At 44.6% G+C, this 20,289-nt stretch overlaps 1 protein-coding gene across 2 annotated transcripts; it reads left to right on the forward strand.

Moving 5' to 3' along the window:
* The first annotated feature begins 1,333 nt into the window (after positions 1–1,333).
* Positions 1,334–18,242, forward strand: PPTC7 (protein phosphatase targeting COQ7). 2 transcript variants are annotated; one of them, XM_031592539.2, is made up of 7 exons: positions 1,334–1,623; positions 1,940–2,115; positions 9,376–9,555; positions 11,304–11,502; positions 13,695–13,818; positions 15,524–15,653; positions 16,679–18,242. In XM_031592539.2, the coding sequence occupies exons 2-7, from the start codon at positions 2,058–2,060 to the stop codon at positions 16,735–16,737; spliced, it is 750 nt and encodes a 249-aa protein (XP_031448399.1). In that variant the 5' UTR covers positions 1,334–1,623; positions 1,940–2,057; the 3' UTR covers positions 16,738–18,242. The 2 variants fall into 2 exon arrangements, with proteins under 2 accessions (XP_031448399.1, XP_031448398.1); XM_031592538.2 differs by lacking the exon at positions 1,334–1,623 and having other exon boundaries at positions 1,630–2,115.
* The last annotated feature ends 2,047 nt before the right edge of the window (positions 18,243–20,289 follow it).

Genomic DNA, 20,289 nt, shown 5'->3' on the forward strand with positions numbered 1-20,289 from the left:
TAAGGGAAAGAATGACTGTTGGGGAAGCTCGGAAAATATGCACTTCCCTTTTCTGCTCTAGGTACAAGAGGAGGTGAGGCAGCAACCCCGATGGCCATGGCAGCAGCACTCCCTTATTGGCAGCATGTTGGCAAAATGGGCTGTGCAGCAGTTTCCTGTTTCAGCAAGGCTGGGTTTAAGTTGGTCTTTGTGGTCTCTGCACTTTCTTTCTCCTCATACAGAATTACAAACAGGCAGATTATTTTTAATGAAGTTTGGATACCATTTCAGCTTCAGGCTGAAGCGTTTCACACATTGCTTAAACCTTTAGCACTTCAAAGGGGACGAATATTGTCTCTGTCAAGGTGCACAGCAGCCAAATGCACGCTGTGCCTTAATGCCGTTAATGACAGTGCTTCAGCAATGCTCCCGGCAGTCTGGGTCCCCGCTGTACACCGCACAGCTTTTCCTTTCACCAGCTTAGGGTTCAGCTTTCACACCTCCCTCTGCTTTATGCCTGCCTTTTGTTTTGCTGTTTACGTATCTCTGGGCACGCAGCGCAGCAGCCTCGTTAACGCAGGCACTCAGTGGGTTTGTGCACGTTCAGGGCTGCCTGCCAGGAGCTCCGAGCAGCACCAAACCTTTCTGCACACCCAGGGAAGGATCAATCCTTCGGGGTCTCCATGTCCTGAAGCCGTGCCACCCGCACAGCCATGCCTTTGTCCCATGTGCAACGATAACAGCGTCTGTTCTGTGATGATCGCACTCTGCAGCCTTATCTTTAGCGCTCTGGCATCTGTTTGCCCTACATAATGGGTGAATCCTGTCTCTACTTTCACCTATTTTCCCAGAAATCACAGACCGTCAGACGCAGTGAGTTCGCATTACACAAAACCGCACGCTGCCAGGGAAACATGAGGAGTCGTCCTTTAAAAATAATTCGTAATGCCGCATGACTCACATAACCGTCCTTAATCACCAGAAAAGCGCAAATGGCCACCGAGTCCCTCGGAGTTATTTCGAGCACGCCAGACACGCGGCCCGATATGGGCGTGGAGGGCACATAGCTGGGTTAGGCGCAGCCCCGGTGTTGAAAACATAATTGGAATAATGACAGGTAGAGCCGGAGGAGGCGGCGAGGGGCTGGAGCCGAGCGCCCGCCTCGTGGCCGCGACCACCGCAGCGCTACGGCCAGAGCGCGGCTCGGAAACGAACCGGTGCCGCCCCAGCGCCGCGGGGGATGCCGGGAGCGGCGCGCTGTTATTGTCCCGTAGCATGCAAATGAGGCGCGGCGGGCAGCCAATGGGAGGCGTCGGCCCACCCGCCGCGCACGCGCGCTGCCCCGGGGCGGGGCTGACCTCTCCTCACCGCTCGCTGGCTGCCGAGCGCCAGGCCCTCAGCTCCGCACGCGCGGGGGGAAGATGGCGGCTGCGGCCGGCGGGGAGCGGGGGCGGCGCGGCGAGGAGCGGCGGCTCTGACCGGGGTCTTCCTCGGCTCTACGTAGAGAGCGCGGAGGGCCTCCGCGGGGCGGCTCGGGAGTAGGCGGAGCCCCTCCCCTCCCCCCTGCGCGGGGGTGGCGGCGGTGCCGGCCGCGAGGAGCCGGCGCGCGGGGTGTGAGGGCGGGAGCCGGCCCGGAGGAGCGAGGTGGGCGGGGGGAGGGCGAGGGGCCGGGCCGAGGAGGGGCTGCGGGCCGAGGTGTGCAGGCAGCGAGCCGCTGGAGGGGCTGCGAGGCGGGATCCGCGCTGCCGGGCTTAGCCGGGGCTTGGCCGGGCGCTGCTGGGCTCGGCCGGAGGTCCGCGGCTGTCGAGGCGCTGAGGCCCGGAGGCGGCGGGGCGGCCGGCCGGCGGGCCGCAGGAAGGCTGGCTCGCTGCAGGAGGCGGCTGCGCCGGTGGCTCCCCGCGTTCCTGGCCTTGGGCTGCTGGGCGCCCCACGCCATGTTCTCGGTGCTGTCCTATGGCAGGCTGGTGGCCCGGGCAGTGCTGGGCGGCCTCTCGCAGACCGACAGCCGCGACTACAGCTTGGTGACGGCCAGCTGCGGCTTCGGTAAAGATTTCCGCAAGGGGATCCTCAAGAAAGGCATGTGCTACGGGGATGACGCCTGCTTCGTGGCCCGGCACCGCACGGCGGATGTGCTCGGTGAGTGACGGCGGTGCGGGTGACCTCGGTGACGAAGGGCCGGACCCCCGGCTCTGCGCCCTTACGAGCCTGCGGCGGGGCTGCCGTCTTTCTGGGCGCCGCTGGGATGGGGTGGTGCCGAGGCCGGCGGCCGGGCCCTGTGCTTCGCACCGAGCTGCCCCTAAGGCCTGGTGGGTCTGGGAGCAGGGAAACACCTTTCTGGGTGCTTTCCTCCCTTTGTGCCTCTAAAACCTGGCGGAGCACCTGGTGGCCGAGACACGTTTCCGTGTAAAAGATCGCCGGATTGGACGCTTCCTTATTTTAGTGCACGCTTTGTCCTTGTCAAGTGAAAGGCAAAGTGACATTGAGGCCGGTTTCAAATGTCAAACTTCGGTTTCGGCGGGTGCTGTGTCCCGATTGCTTGCTCTGCTTTGTGCTCGCCTGCAAAACGGATCTTCCCAGCTCGGATTTTAAAAGTAGTGGGAAAACATAGAGGCAGTCAATAGAATCTTTGGTTTATGAGAAGTGTTGCTTTGGACAGTGCTTGACCTTTCTCCTGTGTAGTCAAGGTTGATTTGGGCTGACACTTTGCAAAAGTTGCTTTGCAGCAATAGAAGTAAATTTACCACAACTTTAACATTGAAATAAATTAAAAATAAACTTTGTTTTTCTCCCTGTCATTTTAAATTAAAGATGCTGAGAACTTGCTGTAGTGTCTTATGATGTGACAGTGCCTGGAATTCAGTGCTGTCACTGTAGCCTGCTTGCTGGTTAATATAGCTGAAACATTTTTTCAGGAAGCTGTAACAGGGTGCTAGGCAACAGTATTGCTGGTTATTCTAAAAGGGAGCCCGTGCTGTAATGGTGATGCTACAGCTTTCAAGGAGATGTGAAAAACCTGTCCGTGTATTTAGACATTCTGCATCTTTTCTCTTGCGCCTGTTCCAAGGAAACTTTTTCCATTTAGATCAGCTGTTGGACAACCACACTCCAACATGTGACTACGGCTGGCTGCCTTTAGGTTCTTACTAGGCCAGCACTGATAAATAAGTAATCTGTATTTGCCTTGAAGAGAAATGCAGAATGTGCTTCTTGTATAAGTGGATTCTTTACATGGTGTAAATTTAGACTCATCTGATGATGTTTAGGGTTTTTTGGCTATTTTTGGTCATAACCATATGAGGATTTCCAGCTCGTCTTGCCCTCCAGCTGGAATCAACAGAGAGTTGCATTTCTAAGTTTGTCTTTGCATTAATTTTCATGGCAACTTGATAACAAACAGTTATAACTCCACTTAGGGATCAAACAGCAAAGACAGCTTCAAACAAGGATGTCTTAAGTCCCTAACAGGAAGAAGAGACTTCAAATAGGAAAGCTGTTGTTTGTTTTTTTTTTCCCCTGTAAAGCTGTTTTCACCTTCTTTATTACTCTTTCTAATATTAATATGAACCAGTAAAGCAAAATTGCTGTATACTCTGCAAACATTAGCACAGGATAGCTTCTAATGCAGTCTATCTCAATGCTTTTTCTTCATTAGTAGTTCTTAAGCTCCAGGGCACAGTAGTTTTCTCCTCATTTCTGCTATTATTCATCTCTTTGCTCTCCCTTTCTCACCAGACGTTTCAACACTGCTGCAAAAGAAGTTCAGCACCAGTGTTTTCCTGCCCTCAATTCCTCTTACTCTCATCGCAAATCTGAGGCTCTTTATCTTTCTTTTTCTTTTTCAACGAGCCTCATAAATTTTGTAGTAACTTAATACCTGCCTAACTTTGCACCTCAGAAATCTGCCTGGGCTGAACCGTGGCTTTGAAAGCTTCATTTTTCAGTATTAGTTTAATGAAGAGGCTCAGGTGGTTTCAGTGAAAGTGAGTGCTGCACGCAATAAAACTTCTAGAGAACAGTGAGTTTCAAGTTAGCCTGCCCTAGTTGTCATCGCTAACAAAGCTATAGCAGATAGGAATTTAAAACTCTTCCGTGCCAGTCCTTTCCAGAATCTCTGTATGGAAAGCATGCCTGTGTGGGATGGATACGGGCGTGGTGTTACAGTGAAGGAGCTACTCCCAGCCACTTGGCATGAGTGCTTGGGGTTTCATTTTCTTAGGTCAAACAAAAGTTGGCTAGGGCTAACGAGGCAGAGTGTTTACAGCAGATACAACAATGCCAAGCACTTCTTTTATGTTATGGAGTCTAGAAGTTGACAGTGTGTCTGTTAGCCTGTCCTTCAGCCTTTCCCTGGAAGAAAATGAGAACGCTTATGAAGATGTGCCTTATTTCCAACCCTCCCACAGTCACTGAAGGCTTGGTGGGGTCTCTTACTGGTGTACTCGAAGCTTTGGCTCTTTAGCTCTTATTTTGACTTCTGGCTGATATATACCTCTTACATTTGCACATTTTCTTCCCATTGTGAGCAGAAGGAGGAGCAAGCATCTCAAATCCATGACATGCCCTTTGGGATCACAATGAGGAAAGGAAATAACTTTACTACTAATATTCATTTCTGGAGCTTCATGTTTCAGGCTTGCGTGTGCTTTCTGCTGCTGCTTGTACCATTTTGTATGTTTGCTGTTAGTGCCACTGTTGTCCAGACCCTCAGAAAATTACAGAACGAAGTGATGAGAAATGAGAAATATTGGAAAGTGTCTTCTTGAGCAGGTAGACATGTATGTTCGTGTCTTAAACCATTCCTCTGTAACTTTTAAGATAAGTGTTTTTCCAAGCTGACAAACAAAACTTTTGAAACTAATACCTTTGTTTCCTTCTAGTTAATATACGGGTAAAAAACAAAAGCACTACCCTTAACAAAGCAAATGAGCTTCGCCACACTGTAGGTGCTGAGATGTTTCAAGTTGGTGGTCTCTTCCTCTGCTGTTTGGATCTGCCTTTTCTTGCTTATTCCTGCCTTATCAAGCTCCTGTTCTCTTTGCAGTTTTTTAATGGATTTTCCGAACTGTTGTGTGACTCATGATTGAAACATTGCAGCAAGCAGAGTGCATCCCGTGACAGCATCACTTCTACTCTGTCTGCTGGATAGAAGTTTGGGTGTAGCCAGTGTGACTTGACTAGCCTTCCAAACTATTGCTGTGGTAGCAGAAGGGGTAGGAAATGACGGGTGGCAATGGTAGGAAACAAGAGGTTGGCAACAGGGCACTGTTTGTCCACTGCAAAGTTAAAGTTTGGCAGCTGTTCTATCTGCTGCAAATGTTGGTGGTTTTCTTTGGAACTGTAGGGCAGCTACTCTGCAGTGATAGGAATGGTGCTGTGTGTGAGATTTAAGTTTGTCATCTGCATGCATAGGAGGTATGTAACTCTGTAACTCCCCAGAGAGTAGTGAGGCCCTCAGAAGATTGTTGGTTTTGCTGTCATCAAGAAAAGTGAACTGCAAAACATAGAAGGATTTGTAGGTGAAATGTCAGAGATGTTCTGGCAGCTACCGAGGAGGAATTCTTGCTCAGATGCCTGAAGGTCGTGTAAGACTATGTTAAGTTGTTTATTTGGTATCATACCTATTAAAGAGATTGCTGCTAAAACTTACCAGTGCTAAAGGAGGCAAGTGGTCTGCTTAGCTCGGTGTACAGTTTTACCCCCCCTCTCCTGGGAGAAATGGAGGCATTCTAGAGGGAATAATCAGTGTCTTGAAAAATGTCACAGGCTGTTTTTATACAGTAGTCCAAATGAGGTTTTTTTAACATGAGAACAAGTATTTTCATTTGTAGAGGAACTACAGGTTGAGAAACATCTCCATTAGAATCACATTCACTGACATTCTTGTCTGTACAGCTAATCCAAATGTCAGCAGAGCTGCTAAGTAGCACTGAATGTAATCTCTTTGAAATGTAGTGGCTTTCTTTCTGAGGATGAAGCTACAATCTGATGATTCTTCCTTACCACAGTTTCTGGAAGAAAACTGCAGAGCGAAAGCAGGTTCTGTCAGAAGGTACAGAAGGAAATAAGCAAAGCACACAGTGTGCTAGGTGAGGCACTCTGCATACCTATGTTGCAGGAAGTGTTATTGTCCTCTTACAGCTTTCAAAATCCACTGAGCAGCTGGGTAGGAGAGATACCTGGAGAAAAACTTGTTTCCTGAGCAGTGGTGTATTGTTGTGTGGGGGGGAAATAATATAAGGAACTTCTTTTTCCTGGAAGTAGGTGCACAATTCAGTGTTTTCAGTTCCTTGTTTCTCCTTCGGCCTCTTGCTTTTTGTTCCTCCTTGTCATTGAGCCATTTGTTCTTCTAGTACCTTTGAAGTTAATGCAAGCTGAGGACTGCTATAAGGTTTAAAAGGCACAGTGTGAATAAGTAATCTTTCCTTTTGTAACTAGTTACCAGTTGAGCCCATCTGCTTCTGGGGAAGGTATTTAACCAGTCTTATTGTACACAGTGTGTTCCAAAGGGAGCCTGAAGGAGAGTGTGCTGGGGAATGGGTGCCACTTGGCTGTAGCATCCCCATCCCCTGCCTGCTGCCAGTCACACTGCTGGAGAAGCTGCCTGACTGCAGAGCTTATCTTGTCACTGATAAAACTAGGAATCTTATCAGTTTATCTCAATTCTGACGTGGTGACAAATATTAGGTGCTGCATTTCACACTCATGTAGCACAACAGATTGTGCTTCGTTGCCATTTTAGTCCGTCCTCTGTGTCAGATGCAAAATAAGTCCAGACCCATAAATATATCCTCTCAATGTTCTTTTATTAGTGAATCATGGCTAATTTGGGTAACGTTCTCCAGAATCTTAAAGTTCAGTTTGATGAGTGGAACATCTTACGGAGTCTGTAGTGTTTGCATGCAAAATCAGTTCCTGCAGGCACGCCCGTGTTTGCCTCGTGCCTCCATGTGCCCATTCTTCTTAGCTGTGTCATTCTCACAAAGTTTTCTCCATCTTTGTTCACATTTACATCTTTTTCAGTATGAAACTTAAAAAAAGTATATTCCTTTCCTATTAAATCATTGAGTTTATATTGAGAATTTGAAGATACTGGCTTTCATTTCAGAACCATATAGAAAGCAGGACACGATAGCTGAAGACAACAAGAACCAGGATTACACTGATGTAAGGCAAAAGCAAGGAAAGGGGGTATCTGATGTGTGCTGCAGGGCTCCTTGGGTGTGCTCTGCCTGTGAGCTGTGCTGATCTCGATGGCAGCAGGACCTGCTGACTGTGTGCCTGAGCAGGAGGAAGTGTTTGGCTGCTCGGGCAGCATGCCTTGGGAGCTGACAAGGTCACCTAGCTTAGATTAAATGGATTGGCTTGTCTCCTTTTAGAAATGCTGTTTAAAGAGAAAAAAAAAAAAAAAAAAACAACTTTGTAGAAACCCCACATTGTCTGTGTTGGGTGAGGCAATGACAGCAGTGAGCTGCTGAGCCATGCGGAGGCGCTGGGGGTTGAAGCACACGGCAGGGCATCTTGTGAGTGTGCTGGTCTGGTCTGCTGCTGTGCCAGAGATGGAGAAGGAATGCCTGGCTGTGTGTTGGACCTCCTGCAGGTCAGGGCACCTTGTGGGCATGGGAGGCAGCGGCAGCGTCCTTGTGGCTGTTCATAGCTTACAGAAAGCAGGCAGGAATACAAAGCAGAGCAAGGTGTGCTGCCACGGTTGTGGGTTCAGATTTCTTGCCTGGAGTAAGAAGTGAGCAAAGAAAATCAGGTGGTGTGCTCTTATTTTTACTTCAGAGTCGGTTTTGATAATTAACCTGATTGGGTGCTTTCTGCGGTGCCTTGCTTTCTTGCACTGTGTACTAATGCCATGCTGTTTCTATTGAAGTATTTCCAAAGAAGGCTAACACGAAAATAGTTTACTGAGCATTCAGGGATACTCCATAACTTCTCACAAGCTTGTTTTGTAACAACCTTAGGAACCAGGAGCAGTATCTGGACAGTATCTGTCAAACACTGCCCTTTTCGTTGTGTCAACCTTTTCACTGAAGCAATGCTTGCTATGATCAGCTGGCAAAATTATGGCTGGACTGCTGGACTTCATCTTAAAGGGAAAAAAAGCTGCTCTTCGGGTCACTTAATGCAAAGCAAGCATTGTCATCCAAATTGGTGCTCAGCCTCTATTTCAAGTTCCATATCAGAGCAGAAACCCTTTTCTTGCTGATCTCTTACTCTGGCATGGTTTGAATGGCAGCAGAAAGTGAGGGTTTAGCCGAGTGTTACCCTGAAGCTGTGGGACCTGCAAAGAGAGGGAGGATTAGTTTTCTCCTGCAGAGAGGAGGAAAGAAGTTGTGGGGAGTGCCAGGGCTGCTTCCATGTGAGCTCTGTGCCAGAGCCTGCTCCGAAGAGGGGAAGGCAGGGATCTGCCTTCCTGCACCGTTCTTCTAAGAAAGCAAGTGGACAAAGCAGGTGTCTAAAAGGTTGTGCACTATTTTTGGGAGAAATCTGATTAATGTCGACGGGCTGTTCAGAATCTGGATGTAACCTCTTGTCAGATTAGAATTCGTGCCAAGGTCGGCTCTAAACCTTCCGTCTCAGTTTCAGATGGTGACCAAAGTGAAGGGCATTTGTAGATGAGGCAAATTTAGTTTTTATCGCCTCAGTCAAATTTTCCTGCCTTTGCTAGCAGTGCTCTTCTTTCTGGAGTCACCCTTCTTTGGAACAGTCAGAGCTCTCAAAAAAAGTTGAAATGGAGCACAGCTGCTGTTTTAAGGAGGTGGTGCGGATGTGGGCCTGGTTGGGGGTTAAAATGCTGGGGATCTTTTTTGATGTATCTGCTTTGTCACTCTGACCCAGCTCAGCAGCTTCATCTTCTACACTATTTGTCTAGGAGATGCCAGAACTGATTTTCTTCTGTGTATGAGACAGCAAAAGCATTTTTCTTGCTCTTATTTCCACTGACAATAGCATCATGTTGCTGTCAACATCAGCATAGTGATTGATTCAACTGTTTGTCTCTCTGACCACCCCACTTTCACATATGCATCTTCAACACTTGCCTGGAGTTGCTCAAATCTTGTGAAGCTTTGGCAGAATTCATCTCATTTTCTGTTTTGAGTAACAACAGAAATAACTGAACCATGATCAGTTTTCATTCTCTTCCTTGGCTGAAGTAAGTAACAAACTGTCCTTGCAGACACAGGTCCCAACTTTGTGTAGGCTTGCCTTGGTTTGGGAGTTGGGTTCTGTTTTATGTGGTCTTATTTCTTTTTTGAACACTTCTTTAAAGTTGAAAATTCGTTTCTACAAAAATTGCCATGCTTTGTTTCCTGCAACTATTGAACATGATATGCGTTTTGGATAATGTTTCTGTTCATATAACTCTTGTTTTCTGTTTGTTTTTTCTTCTAGGAGTAGCAGATGGTGTCGGTGGCTGGAGGGACTATGGGGTTGACCCTTCTCAGTTCTCAGGGACTTTAATGCGAACATGTGAACGTTTAGTAAAAGAAGGACGGTTTGTACCAAGTAATCCTGTTGGGATTCTCACTGCAGGTTATTGTGAGCTGCTGCAGAACAAAGTACCTTTGCTTGGTAAGAGGCAAAAACGTGAATTGGATCTGTGTCCTATGTTATTTACACACATACTTAAGTACATGCAAATATTTATATGTAGCTAAATATATGGATGTAAAAATAAGTAAATATTGATGGTAAGCAGCCTTTGTGTGTGAGGGGCGATTCTTCACCAGTGTTTGCAGGGAGTTTGAAAGATGAGTTTTGCAGTAGAATATGCTGCAGCATGCATTTGCTATGCATAAATAGTTCTCTGTTGATTGTGGCTTTTTGCTGAAGCTGTGCAAGTAGAGACTTCTTGATCATACTTGGATGCATCTGCTCGCTCCTTGACTTGCTGTTCCTGTTGCCTTTTATGTCCAATGAACTTTAAACCTAACAGGCTGATTAGAGTGGCTTATATCACGTAACCACTGATAGCCTGTAGATTTTACAGTTCTTTGGAAAGGAATCATTAGAAATATTTTTGAATGCAAACAGATGCTTAGCATATTCTTTGTCAAACTTGATTTTAGATAGTGCAATCTAGCTGCTTTGGGAGTGGCAAACAGATCAAAAGGCAAAATTTGACCTCTACTGACAACCTTGTGAACAGCACATGTTTCTGAAGGGTGTGTGACCTCTTAGGCACCAGGAAAGCGTTACCCTGTGTGATACGCATGCTTCTCACCTGACCTTAAACTTCTATGCCAGGAGAGTGCTGTGTAAGCTATATTTAGCTTGTCTGCTGAGTTTAGCACAGATGTTCTTGCATTATATGCCTAAAGAATAGGTTCAAACATCAGAAGTGACCTTAAGTGTCACTGAAATAGCAGTAGTTGTTAATCATATTGGGATTTTGCACACACAATAGTGCTTATTTGTGCAAGGCAGGTGTAGCTGTAAGCGATCCACAGAGTGGGCTGCTGGTGAAAGCTCCCACAACTCCTTTGTAGACAGAGGCAGCCCTGCTTGGCTTGACCTTTCGGATCTTGAAAAGTGGCATATGCTGAGTCACAAGATCTGCATTCCGTGGTGGCCTCCTAGTTACACTGTGCTAATACAGTTAAAATTTGAAACTAGTGCTTCTGCCTGAACTAAACCAGAGCGGGAGCTGCCACAGCAGTGGGCATTTAGAATTCATTTCAGATCAAGCTGAGGGAGAAGACTTCATTAGGAAATTTTCATTAGGCTTGAACTTTTCCTTCCTGCTGCGCTTTAGCTCTCGATACTTAGTTCATCAGAATTGAGTCTAGGAAATTATTTTTAAATGAAACTGAAGTGGGAGGAAATTGTGACGTTTACTTAAATGCTGCTCCTGTATTGCAGAGCAGTGCTGGATGCTGTTGTATATAAAACATGAATCTTTCCAAAGATACTGCTCTGACTCTTCCTTCACTCACAGTGGAGAAGGTCCTGTATATTCACTAGAGAACAAATGAAGTGTGGGGTTTTCCAGGCAGCTCCTTGGACTAGAAAGTGAAACATCTGTAGCACGTGATGCCTCGGGCCAGCTGGCCTCCTGTGTAGGCTGTACAGTCATACACTTAACTCATCTGTGGTCTGTCCTGCACATAGATCTGCTTGGAAACCTCTGCTGCAAAGATCTGTAGCGTTTTGCCTTATTTAATGTGTATTACTTTTATTTTTGCATGAATTAGTGCTTCCATTTTTCCTGATTTGTAAGCTTTGATGAATACTTCAGCCGCTGGGCGATGACTAAAGGCAGAGAAGGAATAAATGCTTTCTGTAAGGTGAGCTTGTCACTGTATTCTGCTTGCTTTCAGGAAGCAGTACAGCTTGCATAGTAGTTTTGGACAGAACAAGTCATCGTTTACATACAGCCAACTTGGGAGATTCTGGATTTTTGGTAGTCAGAGGAGGAGAAGTAGTACATCGATCTGATGAACAGCAGCATTACTTCAACACTCCGTTCCAGCTGTCAATAGCTCCACCAGAAGCAGAAGGAGTTGTCTTAAGTGACAGGTAAGATGGGAAAGGATCTTACATTTTAAATCTGTATAGTGACCAGCTCCCAAAAGGTTACAGTTTTGCTGCTTCAGTGCTCCTTGTATAATGCGGAGTAGCACATGAGATTTAAATGTGCCCAGTGGCATTACCAGCCTCCATGTCCTTAAGGTGCTGCAAACACTTCTCACTGTGTACTTGATAAACTTTGTAAGCTGTTGCACAGTCAGAAGCCATTGGGTTCACGGTTACTCATCCAACATAGCATGTTCTTACCATCTGTAATGCGTGCTGGACACGTTCTGATCCAAGGGAGAGCACTGCTTGATAGAGGTGCTGTAATGAAGACTGCAGCTGGTGGCTGTGCCCATCACCCTGCATGAGTGACTCGTCTTATCAGCAGCATTCATTCCCAGCCCCTGTCTGTGCTCTCCTGAGACTGCTTTGGAGTACGCTAATTTAGATATTTTGGCAGTGAGTTAGCAGTGCTTGAAGAATAGAGGGGGGACATGTGACTGTACCTTGTGGTTCCAAGTGGCTGTGTTTCCAGCAGCATATTGTATTTGACCAAAACGAGCAAAACTCCGTTTGGCGGAACACCAAGCTGGGAAATGAGAGTATTAGGAAAGGACAATCTGTTCACAGAAATGAGTTGTTTCAAAGGCAGAGTTGTGTCTTCTCCTGAGAATGTCAGGCTGATAAATCCTGTGGCTGTGTGAAGCCTCACCAGTAAACTAAAACTGAAGGGGGGGGAACAACAATCTGTGACATACACAAATTAGAATACAGCTCTCATATCCAATATGGTCATTAAACTGATATCTCTCTTCTAAATACAAATGACAAAGGCATCTTCAAAGAGAGATAGCAGTAAACACAGAATGCAATAGGCGCCTTAGAGTTGAATACACAGCTGTAAATCTCAAGGCTGATGCCATTAAGGATTGTAATTTTTGATGCTGAAATTGCTTTTTTTTGTTTGTTTGCTTTGCTTTTGAAAATGTTGCTTGAGAGCTGTTAGTCAGTAGTTTCATTCTTGCACATGGTTTTATTACTTTGTGAGGCTGCAGAGAGGAAGCTAGTGTAGAGCTGTGAAATCAGAGCCCTTAAATAGTCTAGTCTCTCTATTAGACTAAAATTAAACAATTGTTTGAAATTCCAGAACTATTAAAATCTTTTTTCTGAAATTCTGTGTCTTCTATAAAAAGACCCCCCCAAAATAGCATAAGTGTAGTTAATATCGTCCAGTGGAAGTCAGGGAGGCAAAGCAATCTGAGTCATCACACAGTAAGGAAAGTGCAAGATAAATCAGCTCCCACACTTGGGTTCTGAATCACGATTACAGCTTTCTGGCTAGTTCTGCACTGTTCTTGACACTAATTGGTACTCATGCTTGTTGTCTGGGTGGTTTTTCCACTTAAATGTTTTACATTTGGTCTGTATATGGGGATAGGCAGGCAGTCCCAACTCTGACCTTCCTGAAGGTGCACACCACTTGGATGGTGGGATTGGATTGCAGGATGATGGCCCCTCTGCTTTCTTGCATAGCCAAACAGTGCGGCGTGCCATCAGTTCTCTCTTCTAAAGAGCACTGAAGAATCTTTAAAAATGAAGATTTTTGTTGTTATGCTACATCTGAGAAACAGAACCTAACAGCAATATTCATGGCTTGAGTAGGTGTTTTCTGCTCTTGATATTGCATGATGTTATCAGATGTGAATAGTCCAACCAGCTGTGGTCTCCTGCTAGTGATTTCCAGACATGCTTCCTATTTCACTGCCATAGAAAATGATTCAGAGTCATTAAGTGCTTTGGCCATTCCCATTATGAATTGTCCTTTCAAGTACAGCTCTGTTACGTATTTGAGATGGGTGAGAAGGAAGCCCTGAACTGCCATTCTACTTAATGGTTTCCATGGAGATACACTTGTGAAGCAGATTAGTTTGCGGAATTGTTCATCTGGGAATTGTAAATGCAAATCCTTTGTGTAATAGCTGGAACATCACCTGTTTGCAATCACAGCTCTTTTGTTGTAGCTTTCTTGACAAGCTTTCCCAGTGCAAAAGCTCCAGTTAGTGATTATTTCTTTTATTTCTAGCAAAACATGTAACAGTGATGAATTACAAAAGCTGTCAGTGTGCTAGTTTGACGTTGCTTGGTACCTTCGTGAAAGCTGGAGTCCATTTCTTTGACATGTGTCATTTTCACAGCCCTGATGCTGCTGATAGTACTTCTTTTGATGTCCAACTTGGAGACATTATTTTGACTGCAACAGACGGATTGTTTGACAACATGCCTGACTACATGATTCTGCAGGAGTTAAAAAAGCTGAAGGTAAGCGTGAGGGATTTGGAACATGCACGTCTTTTGCCACCCCTCACAGTTACTGCCATTTCTTTTATGGCTTTTGTATTATACATAAAAGGCCCACAATACACTGCTGTCATTTAAATTTGCCAGTTAATACCATGTTTGAGCAGGGACATTTGCCCTGAAGTGCTCTCTCTCGGATCTGCAGCCAGGCTGAATCTCGAAGCAGCAGCTTTGGCACAGATCTGCTGAGCAGCAGCCAGCAGTGTGTTGGTGGCTGCTGTAACACAAGGGGACGGTGGGGGGACTGGGGAGAGCTGGTAGTTCTGTAGTAGGCTCTGCTCTTAGCTAACTGTATTTTATTTGCATTTGCAGTTGTAGATGAAATATGTGGAAATATGGCTTTCTTTAGGAGTTATTTGGGGCAAGGGAAGCTCTGTATTTAAAAATAATGTATAGTTTTCTGAAGGCTTATAAAACAGTAGTTCTAAAAATCTGGACTGTCTGAATTGTGGGCTGTATGTGTGTGGAAAATCTGATAAAAAAAAAAACAACACCTCTCAGCTAGTTCTCCAGGTTGGTGACCACAAACACTCCATTTAAACAGTAAACATACATTAAACTATTTTAGTTTGTGTGAGAACATTTGGCTTAAGGCTATTTACAGAAAGGAAAGTATGCTTAAGAGGTATCAAGATGTATAACTTCCCTGAGGGAAGCATTTTGATGTTATGAGATGCAGAGGAGGCGAACGTGTAGAATTACAGTGTGGTTTTAAAAATATTGTGCCTCCTCTTATCCTGCAGGTATGTAATTGAAAGGTGGTGCCAGACAGAATGGGTCCTTGCAGACTAAAGGTCGGAGGCCTCTGTCTGCACACCAGGTAGACTCCTGTGCTTCCCCTCTGCAGTCCCCCCTATCATTTCTTCTCTTGCTGGTGATATGATCAGAGCTGAAATAGCAAAGTGTGCAGCTGTGCTGTGAAAGGGAATGTGGGATCGTGCTGCAGCACAAGCTGTCAGAGGGGCTTTAACCTGCTTAGCAAAGGTAATGACGGTGCTGAAGATGTCAGCATGCTGTCGTGGGCTGGAGGGCTGTGGTGTGCTGCTAACCTGAGTCACCGATTGATTGTGCCGCAGCAGACTTCTGTCTGTGGTACATCCACCTTTTTGTTGCACGGAGGAGAGGTCAGCAGAGGTGGGTGCTGGAGATTTACTTCTCCGGAAAAAGTAAGTTGAGCTCCATCTATTGGTATAGTTGGGAAAGACACCGAAGTTCCCCTTGAGGAAATTCGGCCAAAAGTTCATCGTGGAGAAGCCTGCTGAGTCCCCAAACAGCTGGGAAGACTTTCTGAAATGACATTTAAAAATAGTTATCAATAATAGAGATGACTGTCATGTCGTGTTATCTGGAGTAAGAAAAGTACTGAAGGAAAGCAACAGAGATAGTGAGTAATAAGAAAAGAGTATGTGTTATCCATAGAAATTCCACTCTCATTAAAGCTTTCCTCATCTTACTTTGAAGGTGCTCCTTCTCCCCCAGGCAGGAGGCTCAGACTTAGGGCTTTCCATTCCAGGTGCAAAATGTAATTACTTCAACTGAGTCTCTTTTGTGAGGGTAAAAAAAAAAAATGGTTCTTTCAATGCGAATTGTTAGTTATCAGATCCGTTAATTAACAAATAGCGATAGAGGCTTCCTTACAAGAATACTTTTTTCCTTGTTAATTTAGAACTCCAACTATGAGAGCATACAGCAGACTGCAAGAAGCATTGCTGAGCAAGCTCACGAGCTGGCGTATGATCCCACTTACATGTCACCCTTTGCACAGTTTGCATGTGACAATGGCTTGAACGTGAGAGGTAAGATTTTCTTTTCTCTTCTTCCCACTCTCGCTATCTTTAAGAAATCTTCAGCAAAGTGAAGTTCTGCTTAAAAATCCAATAGGAAAAGAGAGAATTAAGAAATGTGCTTGGCAACAGAGCATCAGTGTAGTGCTGTCAGTTTGGCAAGGACCCCGGTTCCTGACGCAGGTCATCCCAGGCCCCAGCTAATCAGCAGCCAGGGGGGAAGCAGCTGGAGAGCACAGAGCTCTGTGCACTCATTTTTTTTTTTCTTTAATATGGACGCTCCTGCCACAAGAATCCAGCCTGACATAAGTTGTCCAGGCTCCCAGGAGAACTGTGCTTGACCCATTCCTAGGATTTGTGTATGGCTGTGGATTTTTATTGTTTAGTTGTGGGTTTTGATTTTTCTTTTAAGGTCTTCCAGTCTTGAGGCATTTTAGTCAGGATTCTGCCAGCTGTTTGGATTTCTTTATGACCTTTGTACCATTAATCCCCCAGCCCTGATCTCTGTTGGTTCTATTTCCTATGCTCTAGAAAAGTACTAATGCCTGGCAGAGTTCAGAGTCCTGCCAAACGATTTTTTAAAAATAATAATTAGAGATATCCTCATTATCCCTGTATCAAGAGGGCAGGATTTCCTGCAGCACCTTAAATGCCTTTCATAAAGGTTGATAGTAATGAAACTGCAGATCTCCCAAGTCCTGAGGCCTCCTGTGACCTTCTACGTAACAAAATACCCCTGTGAGCTATTTCTGTGCAACTGCAGTGCATTGCTGTAGTCTACTGAGCCTTGAAAAGTGATCGCTAAAAATGTTCATAGCTTTTAGCAGCATCTCACTATTGCTCAAGTGGAGAGAGCGTTTTTGATCTTTTAAATGCTCCCCTCAGTTGTTCTGCAAAGGAAGTAGAGGAAGCATTCTCTGCTTCAGATTTTTAATATTTAAACTAGTTCACAAGGAGCCTTTCATGGGGCAGCACCAGAGGTTATAAGAAGACAACCCAGCGTGGTTTGACATCATGCTTTTATTCTTATATTACAGGGGGAAAACCAGATGACATCACCGTCCTTCTTTCTATCGTAGCTGAGTACACAGACTGACGTGCCTGCAGTGCCAGCTGCCGATGTTTTCATTATCCCCGAGCTCCCAGCTTCACACGTGTGGTTTCCTGCTGGCAGGATGGCTTTCTTCCTTTGCAGCTGATCTCTGCAGCCAGTTTGTGAGCTCGTTGCCTGTCTTGAGACACAACTGAAGTCCTTGTTAAGAACCACTCTCGTAGTGCACTGGTCTCTGTCTGCCAGCAAGAAGTGAAGAAGCAGCTCAAGGCTTGAAGCATGTCTTTCAGAGCTTAGCAATTGTCCATAAAAGGGGGAGGATCAATCCCACGTTGTTATTGCATTTGAAATGTGACTTACTTTCAGATGAGTAGAATTGGTTTATCATCTTTCAGACTAGATTCAATAGCTAAAACCTCTACAAGAGGGCATATTATTCTATCTACTAGAAACATTCACTGTTCGTTAAAGGGTATGTTACAGAACACAGTTTCATAAGCGTAGTCTTGTTACAGTGATAGCTGAGGTTTCGTGTTTCTAAGCTCCAGTTTTCAGGAGGTTTATAACTGCTGTAAACATTCTGCTCTTGCCATACACGGTGTCAGCCTAGGAGCCTTTTCTAGTTCAAAATTTCAAAAAACATACTTTAGGTCAAGTTATATGGATGCAAATGTGTTTTGTGATTTCAGGTGCTTAACCGTGATCTTAAAAAGTTCTGCAGATCATTCGTCCATAATGGGGCTGGTATCTGGATGTTTTGGCTGTGGATAACTATCTTTTTTTAAACAGAAACTATAATCCATCTAAAAAACCACCAGAGATGGTCGAAGCTGAGGTCCTTCAAAGCATTTTAACCCATCTGACCAGCACAGGTGATACAGCGGAAATGCTGCAGCAGGAGGCTGCACAGAGAGCAGATCAGCCTCAGCTCCGAGCATCGTTACTTTTGGTACATAAATCTGTTGTTAACAAAACATCATTTGTATGAATATTGCCATTCTTGTGTAGAACAGCACGTGCTGCACCAATTGAAGGCCAGACGACCCTCGTTTTTTCTGGCTCCCACATGCACCTCTTTGCTTATGCTGTGGCAGCAGCAGTAAGTACAGAAATGGAAACCATCAATGAATAATCAGCAAAACGTAACATTTCAGAAACTAAAGTTTAGGGTTTTCAGAATGAACCTTAATGATGTTTACAGTTATCTAACAGCCACTTTGCAATATTACATTTCCTTTGGAATCACAGCAGCTCACAGTTGTTCCCCCCGTTCCAGCAAGCTTTCCTTTCTATTTCGAGGTTCATACGAATAGCTGATAGCTGTAAAGATATATATATTTTTGGTCAGTTTTTCATTAACTTTTTTGCCGGTAGAAGAGTATGTAGAAATAAATTAAAGCCATGTTTTTATATATAAAAAGTCGGGTAATGTCAATGTCTAGGTGAGTGCAGTTAAACTCGGTCAGTAAGCAGTCTTACCTGCTCTCAGGAGGAGATCTTTACTACCTGGTTTATTGCATTAAAACTGTTTAAGTTTGAGGTTACCTCAACTTGTTTAAAGAATTTTTGTGGACTTGTACTGTATATTTGCGTAACTATGTCAAGCTTTTATTTAAGATCATTTAACATGTACCATGTACATGTCATTTTACTCTATTTCAATGCATCGTGCTTGTAACAGGCATTTCATTTATAATAAGTGATTAATTTGGAAGCTCTTCAGTAATTTATCTGCTATTCCTAAATTGGCGTAATGTTACGTACCTATTTTAAATCACCTTGTAATTACTTGTCAAAATGCCTTAACTACCCTAACTTGACCAAAATCTTATTTTGGTGAGGGTATGGGGAGGATTATGTTAATGAAGAAAAATCAATTAGTTTTGCGATACATGGAGCAGTGAGTGGTGGATAACTTTGCACAAATTGCCAGTCTTTGTTTTTTAAAACTGAACAAGCTGTATTCTAGCTGTCTCGTTAGAAGGAATGTATTCATGCTGCAGTATAGGGCTTTGTTTCTCGTATTTGGGAGGGGTGTTTCCCTCTCAAATCTGGGTATCTTCACATTTTATTCTTCAGTATTGACTGTCGTGTTTCTTCACTAGAGCTGATTTGATCAATTACTCTTTTCCCCTGAACTTACCTTAAAATGATGCCCTTGTAGACCCGGACTGTTTTGCACTCTGACTCCTCACTCTCGCTACACTCATTTCCAGCCTTCATTTTTTTTCCCCCCTCCACTTTTTAGAACTATGAATTGAGAAATGTACGTGGATCAGACAGATGAGCATAGCAGAGGTGTGTGAGGTGTTGCATCCTCTGTGCTCTGCCTCTGCTGGTCCAGGGCCTGGAATCCTCCATGGGAGAGATTCGGCCACCTCCCCGGAAGCGAACTGTGCTGCCTGCTGGGTTTGAGCCTCTGCCTTGCTGTTTGTGTTGAAGCAGTTCGTAGCTGAGTGGTGTCTATAAAGCCATCTGCCTCACATCACATCCTGATTTTTTTTTTTTTAATAAAGAACAAAATTGGATTTTAATTTACAATTCATGAGTTTATCCCTCACTGGACACACCAAAGACCAGTAAAGCTGATAGCTTTTCCATCTGTTTATAAAGCAATACTGTATTATAAAGAATTGATATTTTTATCACACGCTTGTTTTTGTTTTGTTTTGTTTTTTTTAAGATATGCACTCTAAACATATCAAACCTAATTTCTTCCTATGAACTTAAGCTGTCTGCGCACAACAAATTTTTGGAAGAGGAAAGGACAGGGCCCATACTATCAAAGTAACTTGAAATGATGCATGAAGCAGTAACGCTTTTGAGGAATTAGGTTCTTGTGTGTTCGTGAGAGGAGCGTACAGGAGAGGTGTTCTGTAGCATGGGAACATGCAGGAACAGCTTCAGCTGTCACGGAATGTTCCTGTTAGCTGTCAGGAGCTGGCTGCTGTGGAGCAGGAATCTGAAGGGAAGGGGCGATCCCCGGACCCTGCGGTACCGCAGTGCGTGCAGGAGTTGGGATTTCTGCAGCTGTGTTACTGGGTATATGGGTGAAAAAAGGGCTAAGATGTGAAATGGAAAAGTCTGTGGTTCCGTGCTACTTCGATGGCTGTCTTTGGGAGACCTACACGTACAGTTTCTCTCTACACTTTCTTTGTGTTCATAAAGAAGGTATGGCTGGGGAGAAAAAAAAAAAAAAAGATTTTGGGACCAGACAGGACTGGGTAAGGGAGATGGGAGAGGTGAGGTAAAGCATTTTGGGAAGGAATCTCCATCTCTCAGCAGTGGATATCCTTTCTCTAGGGAGAAACCAGACTGCGTGTGTAGAAAAGGACTGTATGAAGTAGTTTCTTCCAAAGGTAGCTGAAATAATGAAGCAAATCTGAGTCTGTATCTAATGAGGATGCTTTTTTTTGTTGTTGTTAAATGAGACTATCATCTATGCTTACCTAAGAGGCGATTATGTGAATTTCATGTCTGAGGTATAACTTATGCAGGAATAGTTCTGTAAATACATTTAAATGAATTGTAAAGATATTTAATAAATATAGTATTTATACTAAAATGTGTTTATTTTAATCAAAGTTGTCTGCAGAA

This window comes from Phasianus colchicus, chromosome 18, assembly GCF_987193195.1.
Source record: "Phasianus colchicus chromosome 18, bPhaCol1.hap1.1, whole genome shotgun sequence".
NCBI lineage: Eukaryota > Metazoa > Chordata > Aves > Galliformes > Phasianidae > Phasianus > Phasianus colchicus.